Source organism: Balaenoptera borealis (assembly GCF_965194805.1).
Source record: "Balaenoptera borealis genome assembly, chromosome: 2".
NCBI lineage: Eukaryota > Metazoa > Chordata > Mammalia > Artiodactyla > Balaenopteridae > Balaenoptera > Balaenoptera borealis.
Genome location: NC_138867.1, coordinates 126,500,177 through 126,515,246, shown reverse-complemented (window position 1 = coordinate 126,515,246; position 15,070 = coordinate 126,500,177). Strand labels below are relative to the sequence as shown.

The 15,070-nt window shown below is 37.6% G+C and overlaps 1 protein-coding gene across 8 annotated transcripts in view; it reads right to left on the bottom strand.

Annotated features, from left to right (window-relative positions):
• The window catches only part of FBXO38 (F-box protein 38), a 52,644-nt gene that overhangs the window by 36,099 nt on the left and 1,475 nt on the right, over positions 1–15,070 (bottom strand). For all 8 annotated transcript variants that reach the window (XM_082382641.1, XM_082382635.1, XM_082382638.1 and 5 more), the window contains exons 2-5: positions 9,249–9,438; positions 5,348–5,481; positions 2,399–2,562; positions 2,024–2,189 (exon numbers count right to left, since the gene is read on the bottom strand). In XM_082382641.1, coding sequence (XP_082238767.1) covers positions 2,024–2,189; positions 2,399–2,562; positions 5,348–5,481; positions 9,249–9,376 — 592 coding nt within the window. In that variant the 5' untranslated portion in view covers positions 9,377–9,438. The remainder of the gene's footprint in view (positions 1–2,023; positions 2,190–2,398; positions 2,563–5,347; positions 5,482–9,248; positions 9,439–15,070) is intronic.

The window sequence follows — 15,070 nt, the reverse complement described above, 5'->3', positions numbered from 1 at the left end:
ATAAGTCAGGAGATACGGAAGGAGACACAGCATGGGTAACTTGAAAATTCTTATGGTAGGAAGCAGTTTGAGGAACCTGTCCAAGAGTCTAAACACTGTAGACTAGGGAACAGCCAAGAAGTGACACAATTCTTGGAGAGAAATACAAGGATCCAGGGTGATGGCATTTAAAAAGCAGTAGCTGGCAAAACCAGTTTAATATATAACTTTTAACCTTGAGTCAGTAGAAGCCCTGCTAGCAATGGCAACTAGAGAAAGCAAAATTGGGAGTACTTAAATTGTTGGTTCTTTGAAAGCTAAATTCTACAGAATGCTCCTACTGTAAGGATTACTCCTTAACCTGGTCCACCCAAAAAAACATAGTTGGCTTTAGTACTGAACTATGCATAAACACTGTACTAATTGGGGATTAGTCCAAAGGAAGAAAAACAGAAGAATTGAGGTACAGATTGGGACTCAAGTTGCAAAACTCACAAAGGTACATTTAGCATCTACCATGATGGTGGTAGCTCTGACTAGGAAACCCAAGGGTAGCAAGGGTGAGACAGATCCAGACAAGACAGTTATATTCTATGCCCAATCGACATTTTACCCCAAATCCATTCTATAAACAAAGGACAAAATTGCCTGCCTTCCCCAGCATTTTCATTAATTTACTATACACGTTTGTATCACCATCACAGTGTTAAACTGCTGAATTAATCAAATGAATTAAATTCATTTCAACAAAATTTACCAAGTACTTATTATATTTGCAATGAACTGTGACAGGCATCATGGAAAATATAAAGATATAAAAACAGTCTCTGACTTTACAGAGCTTATATTATAAACTTTAGATATTATAGAATCCCTTTATTATCTAAAAGTCTGAATTCAAACTAGATATCCAACTCCTTCATCGGAACCACTCCTCGATCTTGTAGATGAAGGGTTGCTAGAGAGCTGTGCTCTTCTCCCAAAATTGCACATCTAAGACTTATTTAAGACCTAGTCCTTATCATCCCTGCTGCTCTCCCTTCACCACCTGACCCAGTTTCAGAAATATCCAGTTCTTCAGGACCATCCCCAATACCTGGAATAAGGTACAGGAGATACTCAATATGTATATATTAAAGAAAATATTTAATAAATATTAATAGTCAGACTATAGTAACAGGAGTCCCCCAAAATTCCTTTCAGCAATCTAAGCCAAAGATGACAAATTAAATTTGAGGAAATATCTGTTCTTATCATTTACTTAGGTTGAAATTATTAGGATACAATTTCAGAGAATATTTAGATGGAGAATGCACACGGTGACCATTGCAAATAAGGTGCCTTTGGAAAAAGACCACTCCCTCTCCATTTCTCAGGAAAAAGGGAAGTGGCAGAGTTTTCCATCAGCTCTGGATTGAAGAAAGAGGGGCAATTTTTTGCTTGGAGAAGATACAAGTAAACTTAAGAGTTATCTAAGATTTTTTATTCTGTGATGTTCTAGAGCTGAGCAGGATAATTAAGTAGCCACTAGCTACATGTGGCTATTTGATAAATAAACATAAAAAAAAATTTAAAAATTCAGTTCCCCTGTTTCACTGGCTACAGTGGGTACCATATGTCATAGAGCAAATATAGGACATTTCTATCACCACAGAAGGTTGTACTGGAGAACTCTCCTCTAGAGGGTAGAACTAGGAGCAAAAGGTGGATATCTGAGAACAAGGGCAGGATTCTGGCTCGTTCAAAAAAAAAACAAAAACACAAAAAACCCAACAACTTTCAAAACTACCCAAACTGTCTATCAAAACAGGATCAGATTGGTTGTGAAATAGTAGTTCTCTCACCTACCTGTCTGCTGCCAACCCCCCACTCTCTGGGGCCCTTTAATGGGAAATCTAAAATTGTATGCAAGTCTCACAAGCATTTCTTTTGCCATCATCAATCAGCAAAGCCATTTCTAAAATCCTCATTATTCCCTTTCAGTGAATATTCAGTTGTATGGCATTTCAAGGAGTCACAAGCAACCCAAGAAACATGTACTCACCAACTAAATGTAAAGTTTGGATTTTGGCTCCTACAGGAATTTTCAGCTTATTTTCAGGAGGAATTGGAAATGCTCCATTACGATTACGAAACTTCCCCAAAATATGAACATGTGGCATGTATGTCCAAATGGATTCTACCAATTCCAAATGAGAAGTTTCCACACCCTACAGAATAATGCCAAAGCAAACACAAGAAAGGCTTTTAATTTAGCATCCAAAGCTTCTATTTCTGCATCATAAGATGCTAAGTATGCAGTGGAACTTAAAAGTTCGTCGTGGATGAAATTTTCATGTGACTGAACATGTTCTATCATCCTTTTAATTTAATATTTCATCAATTAGTTGATGTCAAATGTTCAACCAGGTGCACTCACCACTAAGTTCGGGCATGCCTGCAAAGCTTCCAGAACTCCTGGAATGCTAAAAGCCTCATGGCCCCGTACCCTTCGCCTCTCAAGGTATCTAGGGTGAAGGCCATATAGCTGTTCAACATCTGGCATCTTCTTCAATAGTGTCAGAAAACTGGAATCTGTGAAGCCTAAGAAGTTCACAAGTATTTAGAGCCAAGTTCATCTTTCTGTTGGTCAACATTTATAGGCACTTGTAATTGTTATCAAAAGTTAAAACAACAACAAAAAAAGAGATTTCCTTTTTAAATTTTCATAAGGCTAACACTACAGCTGAACAAATGGTTAAACAGAAAATATTTCCCTTAGTAACAGAGGAAATGTGTCAGAAACACCACTTATTCTGAGTTGATACTTCACAGCTGAAACTTTTAATTTACTACTTTCTTTTTTGTTGTTGCTCCTGCTTTTAAGGTACAGAAATCTTCAACTAAGAACAACACACTTTTAACCCAGATGACGTGGACCTATTTGACTGATGTGTGAGGACAGACAACCTATCTGGCCACCACCCTCCTCCCCAAAAGGTACTCTCTGGTCCATAAAACCTCTAGGCTCTACAGAGGTCACAACTAAAAAAATAAGTAAGATAGGATCCCCGTCTTCAGGAAGCTCACAGTTCTAACCCAAATCCCATCTCAAACTGGGTTCTCTTAGTTACCCATTTCCCAATAATTACTTTATCCTGTGTTTAACTATCATTCCCAGGACATTTTAGACAATTCATTCTTTTGAAAAAGACGGATGCAAGTTAGCTAAGAGAGCATAAGCAATCCAAACTACGAGGATGCTGAACTGACAGAAAACTATTTATCTGAGAGGCCAGCTGTGCTCCATAGTGGGAAACAACCAGATGCGAAGAGAAAGATACAGGTTACTTCCACAGTACGAGCTGCTGGTGCGGTAAGTAAGGAGATAAGTCTCATACTGATGACACTTTATTATCTTACTTTTTGTTTTTAATGGAGGCCATCAGAAAGCCAACTGTCTACTCACTAATGATAAATAAAAATATTAATTTTCAAGAATAAAAATGAAGTCCCAAACCATTAAGTCTTACTACAGTTTTCAAAAGTTGTTCTACTTGTACAGGGCTAGTCTAGATGCTATGTTAGCTTCAGATTCACAAAAAATGAAGAGTAAGAAGGGACCTCAGAGATTACCTGGTCTCTCTAATTATAATAACAGTTCTTATTATTGTCTTGTACAGTAACTCTACTAAACCATTCAATCATTTTACATATCTACTCTCACAACCCAATGAAAAGGTTTATCACCCCATTTAAAAATGTAAAAAATGAATGTGACCTTTGCCAATGTCCATCCTCTCTTGTTGTACATTACACGTTGCCTCTCTCCAACTTCTTTACAGAGATGGTATGACAGTCCAAGGAGATCATATATGTAAACCATAAAGTGCTATATAAAAACCTTATTTAGCATTATTATATAGAGAATCAGGGTATAAACTCCAGAGACCAGACCAAGGTGGCATTAGCAAAGCAGGGTTAGTGAGACCTTATTCTAGGCTATAGAGACTTTGCTTTGACTCTCTTTTATATTTGTCGCAGTGATGGGAAGTCTTGGGCTCACAGGTATTTATCACAGTCTAAAAGAAGCCAGCAATGTGCAGACAAATTCTTCTCTAATTTGATACGGGGCAGAGATTTTAATTGTAAGATTGCACCACATGGGAGCTCTGCTATCCTATGTCTTTATGTAGTGCATTAACCCCATGTCCACATTTCCTACTGGCCTAACCTCTGTTAAAGAAAATGTAATAAAAGAAATGACAGTCCTTTTCACATTGCCCTGATTTTTTCTTTCTTGCTGTCTCTGCAATATGATGAATGCTTTTCCCTTACGATAGTTTCTTTAAAGTATTTGAAGACAAATGTGGTTTGCCTCCCACCAAGCTATGTTCTAGCCTCAAGTCTCTGCAATGTTCTTCACAAAAAGATATAGTGATAACTCTGGCCAACTGATAAAAGTTATCAGTTGACCAATGACCCTCTTGAAAGCTTATGCAGCACCCCAAACTGTACAATATCTCAGTATTTCAGAGGCAGTCTGTTCTGTTCCACAAAATAGAACAGAAGAAGGCAATTATCTCCTCAGCCCTTCACTTCTATGAAGGACCCCTCCCCTTTGCCCAGCACCACAGCTGCATCACATTTTCAAAATATCAGGATCTGAATATTGTTGATGAAAGGTAGTTTAAAAAGACATTCAAAATTGCTAAACAACATTAACTAAAGTGGCATAATTAACAGACTGGTGTTAACTGAAAAGAAGCCTGATTAGCCCTTAATATTATTTCTTCCCTTTGAGGTGTGCTCTGCTTAACTAAAGTCATGAACTTTCTTTTCTGGTGGTCTCTTTACCTGAGGTCCATTTGTTGTGGTTAGGGTACTAACTCTGAGTTCTTCACATGCAAGGCCAATGCATTATTTGAGAAATCTCCAAGACCTAGCACAGGCCTTTTAAAAGTGCTAAAGAAATGAAAGTTCCAGAAGTGCAATTTCTGTGACCTACAACTAGAGCAGCTTTACGAAAACTGATAAATATCTGTTTAACCAGAGGGTGCATGAAAACCTGCATCATGGAAGAAAAGACACTTTGTCAAATGTGATAGACATATACTTAGCTAATCAAAGGCTCAATATGTATTCTCCGATCGTATATTTGTGGAATAGACTGATGCAGTTTCTTAAGGAGAAGGAAATGAAAAGAGACCACTAAAACAGTAAAGCCTCAGGCAAAACTCATTTCATCAACCTAAACCAACCTAAAAAATTTATCCATCTACAAGGTGCCTAGATTGCCTATTCCAAAGCAACAAGTAGCTTTTGATGGGAACGTTATTAGTAGTTTCCAGTGGGGCTCCACTGTACGTTACAGGCTAAATTTACTTACCACTCGGCATGTATTCCCACCATCGCCCTGCACAAAGATCCACTACCCTCACAACTCTCAGATATAGGGTGACCGCTTCCTTTAGCTTCCGGGAAAGACATTCCATACACATGATATCCTGCAGAGGGAGGTACCTTTGTAAGAGAAAGAAACTCATATTTATCAAGTGGGTAAGTACTTTATCTCACTGACAGGTTATTTTTTTCCTTCCTCCATTCTCCTGCCCCTCAAATAAAATAAGACTGTAGTAATATTCACTGAGTTTTAAGATTAACATGCATACATACCTTTTTACTAAAAAAAAAAAAAAAAACAAATCAGCAAATACTCAAGCATCCAAATAAAGTGTGGAGCCCCCTCCACAGAGCATTTGATAAATCCTGCCTTTCTCCTTTTAAGTTTTTAAGGACAAAGAAAATCTCAAAAAAAAAAGGAAGGATAAAAAAATCTCAGTACATTTCAAGGTACAGTGATAAGGGAATGTACAAAAGATCAGAGAGAACTGATCAATTTGAACCTAACCAATATTTTTTCATAGTTTTTACAGAATCCATTTCCTAAAGTGGCTAAAAAAATTCCTCTCTGCTCCCACTCAACACCACCCAGAATCTCTACTATTTTCTTCAACAAATATGTATACTAAGTTTATAGTGTACATTTTTCCCTAGATCTTTTACCTTTTAATCACATACTCTAATAAAAGTATTGCATAAGCATTAAGTGAAAACACTCATCTGAATTACAATTTCCTTTTTTCCGACCTCCCCTGTTATCTCTTCCTTCAAGAAACTTTTCAACTAACCTCTACTTTTGTTCTGTTTCCAGTAATACCAATATATATATCTCTCTCTCAACAGACCTAGGTTAATTAAAAAAAAAAAGAAAGAAGGCAAAAGCTACCCTTTATTGAGCTGGTATTGTGTCACAGTCACTGTTTCACAACTTTTGCAAGCTAGGTTCTTTTCCTGTTTGCGACACAGCCCTCCCCCAATCCTTTCTCTTCCCTTCTCTGTTCTGCTGTGTTCCCCACCCCTCTGGCTATGAGGTGACTTTGGCCAATGGAAGGCAGGGCAAAGGCTTTCTGCTATTGCTAGTCCCCTAGCTGAATGAATCTTTAGCATCTCTTCCTCATTCCCTTAACCCTACCTACACCTCTCTGAATGATCCCTTCATTAAGTTATCTTCAAATTCCAGCCGAGGGTATCTTGTTTCCTGCTACGACCCTCATTGATATAGTAGGTGCTACTGTTACTCCACTTTACAACTGGTGAAATTGGCTCAGAAAAGTTAACCAGAAAAAAGTCAACAGCTAAATAAGAGAGAGGAAGAGCAAGGATGTCAACAGTTGGGTCTATTTCCTAAAAATTAAGCTAGTTCTAAAGGAAAGTCCAGGTATACGTGCTGAATATTTCTCTGCTCTATTTTTTTCTACCTCTGACCCCTCTGCATTCTCCTTTATAACTATTTAAATAAAGAGAATAAAATAAAGTCAAATTCTCTACCAAAAAAGCATTATTGCCAACTTAATTTACAGTTTCCATAACTTAGATATGAGGATACTTTTCAGAAACTATATAACTATACACTTTATAAACAATGAAAAACTGAATTTGTTTTCTAAATCAAGTTTTGCCACTAAAACTTTTTTCCACAAATCACTGATTTTTATCCAAAGTATTTGCCTGAGTTAATATTATACTCCCTTGAAATACAAACATCAGTAATCTTATGGAGATTATCTTATATTTGCCCTCAGAAGAAGAATGTATTTTTACTCCACACATACATAGTCAAAAAGCTGGAGTTCAAAAGGCAGATCAAACATATTTTAGAAAAGATGTGTTTAACATGGCAGGTACAGCAAAGATTAAGTTTCTTTTAAGGAAGCCATGGTTTTTCTTGTTTCATGAAAACATGCTAAATGGTTATTACAGGACTACAAAATGAGTCCTCAGATAAAAACTTTAGAAGCCTAAAAATAAATGTTTATTTTTAGAATACCATATTCAAGTACTCAGCTTAGTTCACAGTTCTCCTTACATTCTGCCAATTTGCTGCATGTTTTTTTCATTATAACCAGGGTAACATCCTTCTATTTGATTCCACTCCTTCTACTGTATATTCTGTTTGAACTGCAAAATCGAACCCACTCTCAATGTAAAATATGATCAAATTTGTTCATAACATGCCCTACCATTAGGCAACAAACATCTAACACACATCCCTAGAAACGATTTTACCTATGCTTTCCTCTAGTATTTTAATAACTTCACTGTTTAATTCACTGATACATTTAGAATATAGCTGTCAGATATGAGAGAGAACATGCTTTTATTATTTTCTTCAAATGTTTTTAGGTTGTGACATCATCACTGAATAATCCACTCAGCTTTTCCTCACTAATGTGAATACCAAGTTTATCATAAACTAGATCCCCACGTATATTTGAATCTACATATGGAGCCTATATATGGAGTTTGTTTTACCCAACTGTCTGGCTATCTTCTCCTGTACCAAATCTTTAATTATTGTGTATCTTAGAATACATTTGAACATCTAGTAGGGTTAGACTCTTTTTCTGAAAAATTTTGGCTACAGAATTTCTCCTGCCAGATGAACTTTAGTATCATCCTGTTATGTTAAAAAAAAGTCTATTATTTTAATTGGGCCTTCTATTCCCAGACAGAACTGAATAAAAACTACACTGTGTCACATAATAACAAACTGCAGAAGATAAAGACTAATACAAATTTATACTGGAAAAGAAAAATAAAGTGCCCATAGTTCCCTAAAATAACTCTGCTATCACGATTTTAAAACTTCTTAATCTGCAAATATTCAATAATTTTTTAAAAATTCAAAATTTTTCTAGGAACTTCATATATGGAAATCTCCCCTAGGTAAATAATCTAAAATAATGGAAAATTCAGAAGCTTAGAGAAGTTAGTTGCATTATATAAGAGAAAAATTAGAAACAATAGAGACGAAAGAATACAGGAAAAGGTAATTATCATGTCATGGTCAGTGGAATAGAAAGCAGTGACTAAAATGATAATTATGAAGACCATGCAGCAATATGAAAAAAGGCACAACACAATAGAACCATTAACACTTACCAAGTGTTTATGCCATTCAGTGTATTGAGTGCTTTAAAAGCATTATCTCATTGAATTCTTATAATAACATCTTTATATCTATCATTGGTCCAGAGATAGTAAATGAGAGACTCAGGATCAAACTCTGGTCTCTCATTCCAGAGACAAAGTATATCAGGATGTGTTTATTTGAGTGGATAATGAAAGAAGACAGCAGGAGAAGCTATAATGAAAGGGTTTCACTGGTTGTTTTTTTGGTTTTGTCTCTGGTTTCTTTAACAATTGTTATAATACAGTTTAGATAAAAATATAATTTTAAAAAAGGATTTTGAAAAAAATTTACCTCAAAACAACTTTAATGTGTGCACTGCATATACCAACGATGGGTATTATTTCACAAAACTTTTTTCATTTCCTTTCGTGTATGTGCACACAGAGCAAAATGTGCTTCTCGCTATGGACTGTAATCCAAAAGTCAGAAACACTGCTTTATATCATACACACAAGGTACTGTAATAATAAAAGTCAACAAATCTATCAGTCAGTAAGAATTCCAAGAAGCCTGGAATGTTAACACAGTCTAGATAATGGCCACCCAATAAAACTTTCTCCAATAAAGGAAATATTCTCTATCTTCACTGTCTGTGCTGTCCTATACTGTAGCCACTAGCCATACTGGATCTTTAATTTAATTTAAACGCCACATGTGGCTAGTGACCACCATATTGGACAACATAGCTCTAGCATTTGCTCCTACTTATACTATACATTCCATGTAGGTGAAAATCAACCAAACAAAATCTTACCTAAAAATATGGCAAAGCACTTCATGTGAAAGTTGATTCATATAGTCTTTTGTTTCATCTGATATTGTTTCTTCAGGAATATCATTGTTCATGAGACACGTTTTAACACTTTTCTTTCGTGGACCCATTGCTGCGTTATCTCCAGTATCAAAGAGCAAATCTCCCCTTTTGGTTACTTGAGTTCAAAGACCTGAAAGCAAGCAGTGATTAGAGTAGACCAAAACACACCAAACCCAGATGCAGAAATTATCTTGGTAAAACAATGTTTATTTTAGAATATAGACACACAAAGATAGTGCTATTACAATGGTACAGACTACATTCAAATTAATAAAAATACTACATGAAAGGCACAGAACATCTTTTCTCTGAAGAGCAGTAGAGATAAAAATGCATTATTTAGAATGAGCAAAAATCCAAGGAATCAGGAGTCCTGGATTCTATTTGTACTCTGTTGCTTCCTAGCTAATTCATTCAATTTCTCCAAGCACCAAATTCCTCATATGTAAGATAAGATTAAACTAGACAAACAAAACCCCTTCCAACTCCAGGAGCTTGTGATTCTAGGACTGCCCCTAACACAGCAGAAAGGAGAAGACTCTTGGATTCTAGTCCTGGATCTGCCACAAACTACTTCTATGAACTTGAATCACCTTTTAAATTCTTCCTTCTCCCACCTATAAAGTGAGGGGATCACATTTCACTGGTGGGTCACATATCCCCTTATGAATTTGATTAAAAAAAAACTATTAACCTTCTCCACAAAAAGCAATAACCAAAAAAACTACTTAATTTTACATGCAATTTCAGAGGAAGAATAAAACAACCCTTCTCCCTCCCCTCTCCCTCTCCCATAAGTATTAAGGAGCAGAGGTTAATTCACTTTTGTATCAGATGTATGTTTTGTTTTTAAAATAAGCTTTAGTGAGGGAGGAAGAGGAGAAAGGAGGAGGAACGGAGTGGGGGAAATAAAATAAAAGATGAGCGAACTTCTGCCCAGAGGTTTGTTTTATTTTGCAGATCAGGTTAAGAGGGAACTGTATGAAAACAGTGTCCTTTAAATAGCATTATCAATTATCTCCGGTAAAATTCGGAAAACTTATCTGGATTCAAAGTGAGAGAACTGTAGAGTTCAGAGCTTAATCATGCTACAGTGATGCAAAGAATTGCTCTCGCAAATCTGTCATCTCTAGATTAAACAGTGTTTGCTCCCTTTTATGCACCAATGTTTTTTCTTAATTATAATCTGTTACTTTCAGAAGTTTCTAAAGTGGACCCCATGTTTCCATTTTCTTACAGAGTTGCAATAAAAGTGTAACCTTTTCTTGATGACCTGAGGTTATCATTTGAATATATGTTATATTCTGCAATATAGTCTCAGGGACTCCTGAACTACATGGAGTTCCTGGGGTTCCTTTGCTTCAGCAGCATATGGGAGCAAACTACAAGGCTAAGTGAATTCTTATATTTCTTGTGTGCGTGTGTGTGTGTGTGTGTGTGTGTGTGTGTGTGTGTGTGTGTTTTCTGGTCTCTTCTTCCCTCACTGAAAGGTTACGCACTGTGACTTCTGACAGGTGTCAGCATGCTTGCTTCTCCCTGCACTCCACCCAACACACACACACACACACACACACACTCACTCACACACACACACGCCTCTAATTTGCTGCTTCTAATCAGCTATGGCCTGGGAAACCAAAGAAATAAGTTTTTAGAATTGTGTGTGGATTAATATCAACAGGCAGTTGGTAGTATGGACTTAAGGAATTCTGCAAAGAGTAGGTACGTGAGCTACAGTTCACTGAATTTGTTTTTAAAGAATTTAATACACATGATCAAACAGAAACCAAATCAGCCTACAAGAAATCCTAGTTTGCAGAGGATAAAATCCTTCCAACCTGACCAAGCCATCTTTCCAGTCTCATCTTTCAATTCTTACCACTTGCTCACTCCAGCCACACCAGTATCCTCAGTTCATCCGTTTGTTTAACATTCATCTTTTACTCCTAGTAAGCTACTAAATCTGGCTAGAATGTCCTTCCCTTCCTTTTTTTTTTTTTTTTTTTGGCCTGGAAAACCACTACTCTGCCTTCAAAATCTAGTTAAACGTTAAGTCCTCTGAAAAAACGTCTCCTACTAAACTCCTCTTCTGAGCTCCCTGTGAGACTTAACTAACATTAGCTTCTCCCATAGCAACTTGGATAGTATTATATTGATCATGTCTCTGCCAGGAAAAGGAAGAGAATCTCAATCTCCTGCCACTGGGTGATAACAAATCACACATGTCTGATGTGTGAATATCCATCAGTCTTTCCATTATTCCATATGCGCCCAGTAGCTGCAAGGCTGCTAAGAACCATTTCACGCTCCTACTTTTGCCACCACAGCACTCAGTGATCTCAGCAACAAGCCTGTAACCCTGGCAAAAATGCAATCACACTTTACTCCAATAGGAACACATAACAATTAGCTACCCTGAGGCATTCAAATACGTTGACAAGGCTATTAACCAGTACAGACCAATCCAACCATGGATTAATTCTCCAGCTATGTTATTTAGCACATGCTTCACCTTTTACACCCTCACCTTTGACAACTCTAACCGTTCATGGATACCACGTTCTTGATTTCATCCTCTAAGTAAAAATCTTTCTTGGCCCTTCCTCCTTCTTTTTCTTCAGCAAATCCACACCACTTAATACTTTCCACCCTCATCTTATGATTCCACCTTTTATTGCTCCTTATTTTGCAATACTGTGGTTTTGTGTGAATCAGATTTAGTAGCTCCAGTGCACAACGTACACTTGAAATTTTAAACCAATAGATTGCACCTTAAATACCACTGATTTTATATAAAGTTCCCTTGTTTAGCACTCAGAAAAATATTTACTCACAGATATGACATTACACAACATTATCGAGAGGTTAGGTTAAGTCTCCAGCAAGCCCACAAAGATCCATTTAACCTACTATGCATTAACACTACTACCAAAGGGCCTAAATTAGCAGGACTACAAGAAAAATTTAGGTGAAATTGTAACATAGTTCCCATATCACGTCTAGAATTGAAAACTTGGTCATAGAGCTACTTATTTGGCAGCAGCTGGAGTAGTGACTTCCCTGCTACAAGGCTTCGGTGGGAAAGGGACTTGTGGAGATGAACATTGGGGTAAAGGATAAGACCGCCATCTTCCATCTAGGGGCTTTAACAGTTCAGGACTCATAGCTGGGGGCAATTCCTCAGTCCTCTCCAGTCCAAGTAGGTGCCCCTGGCAATATTAAGGAGATAAAAGGCTCATTCAAGGACTCACTTATTTTCCCTCATCACCACTCAAACTCTATTTAAAAAAACAAACAACAACAAAATAACCCACACAACTGTTTCAACTAAAGCTGGCTTCATCATCACTTAAGTGAAATACACGACTGGACTATGCTGAGAGCATTTCATCCCAGGCTGTGAGTACAGAGGCCTGGTATCTCTGCTTGAAAAGAAAACACCACGAAAGACAGAGACCTAGTGATGACGGAGTCTCTCTTATATGTGCGTGCTCTCTCTCAATTGCTTGTCTTTTAGTGGGATGAGGGATAAAAGCAGGTGAGAACAGAAAACTGCCATGACTAGTCTTCTATGTCTTGGTTTCTTCCTACCCCTATCTCCAAAATATCACCACTCGCCACTTGAGAAACTCAATAAGGTAGAGAAGGTCCAAAGCAGCAGCAAGAAGAAAGAGGAAAAGAGGGAAATTCCAGTTATCAACAGTAGATAAAGATGACACATAGGAACGGGCCTAGCAGAGGGGTTATGGAGGGTAAGGGAGAGGTGAGTATAAATAACTAGTGGGTATAAATATGCAGAGACTGTATTTTGCAGCACTAGGTGTTATTTTTTAGGGTTAGCAAGTCCTGGAGGCTGAGATTCTAAACCTCAAAGAAATATCATTTTGAACCCCAGAAAGTTAAAAGGTGAAGGGTCCTTCACAGACTTAAAGGGTCACACAGTTCTTAATTTTTTGTGGGTCACAAACCCATCTGAGACTATGATGAAAGTTATACATCCCCCCAAGACAACAACAAAACACACCCAGACTCATATATACTTTCAGGGGCTTCACAGAGACATGGAAGCTCATCCAGAGGACCCTATCCAAGGCTGGTCCCCCAATTTTTAGATGGACAAACAGAACCAGAGGGTCTAAGTCACTTGCCAAGGACATATATTAAGTGGCAGAGTTCAGGCTGGGATTCAGATTTCTCGGCCTACACTATACAACCTGTCATCAAGTCAGTCCTTTGCACCTCGGCTGGCTGCCTGCATTCCAGAGCTATGCCCCAGTGCTTGGAAATGCACTTCTGGATGCTCTGATAGAACTGCTGCTGACCACACCCTCCTTCACAAATTAGAGCTTGTGGTCCATCTAATTTGGCTCCCACACAGTAGCCTACAGCAGCCCTGGGTGTCCTACAGTCATCCTGTGGCTGGCTGTTTAGCAGACCTTAGCCACAGGAAGCATCACTTTTGTCCTACTGGTCCAAGTATGTTCTAAGTAGTAAGCCTGAATTGTTTCTGAGCATTCTTTAAACTTGAGAAACTCAACAAGGTAAGGAAGGTCCTTCTCATTAACACGTAGGTGTGCTCCTCTCCTATCCCAAACTAGACTACACTATCCTCTACTAAGTTAATTCATTCTGGTTGCTCCCAGATTTATCCCTATCTTTTAAACCTTAACCCTCCAGGCTATTTCTACTTCTTGTTGAGGAGCACCAACATTTCCTTGCTTGCAAAAATCATTTTCCTTTTTATTCTCTATTTTCATTATAGAGGTTTTAACACGTATTGTACACAATTCTGACAATTGTTGATACCTATAAAAGTCCTATATAAACCTACTCTTTTACTCCCTAAATGCACAACTTAGAAATCTTCTTACACCTGTTCTATCTTGTCAACATCCTCTTTCATCCCTGTCTTATTCTACTAATTACTCTCTTACTCAGATCACACTGGACCCTCCAAGGTACGTGTTTGTCTCTTACTAACATACTTTATAGGGAAGCGATAAACCGACTTATCTTACAACTAATGAGAAAACTTAGGGACCTCTTCTTTTATGAAACTTTCACAATGCTGAATCAATTTCCCCATTCTGTATCTAATTAATAACAATTCTCTGGAGAAACTCCTTTTCTAAAAATTGCTATCTTCTATCTATTCATCGGTCGATCCAACCAACCCCTCACTCGACTATTTTTTTATTGCCTATTAGGTGCTAGGTGGTGACAAAGTCTTTCCTCCCATGAAGCTTACAGTCTCACAGTGGAGACAGATTCTACCACCAGTGTCTGACAACTCAGCCACTTCAATTACTATAACTTAAATTCCCTTTCATTAACCTCACCAAAAATATCTCTCTCCCATTTAAAACTTCCCAATGTCTTCAATCATCCTATCTGGTCAAGGGCTTCCCTGCCCTTGAGGTTTCTAACACCTAAAGAAGTTTCTATTGGCTTCAGCTTGCTCATATCAATGTAATACTGCATGTCAATTTGACACCATTCCTCATCATAGATCTTCTATGTCTACTTCCTAGAACAGCCTCTCTTGCCTAAAGAAATGCCGTACCACATCCACCAAGCTGCTCAGATAAAAAACAAATAAGAAAACAGAATTATAGTACTGAAAATGTCCAGGAGTCATCCAGTCCAATCTTTCATTTTCCAAGAGAAGGAAAGTGAGAACCAGAGAGGTAAGCTGGCTTGCCCAAAGTCACAAACCCAGAAAGTATCAATACCAGTGCTGAAACAAGGATCCATGTCTTTAA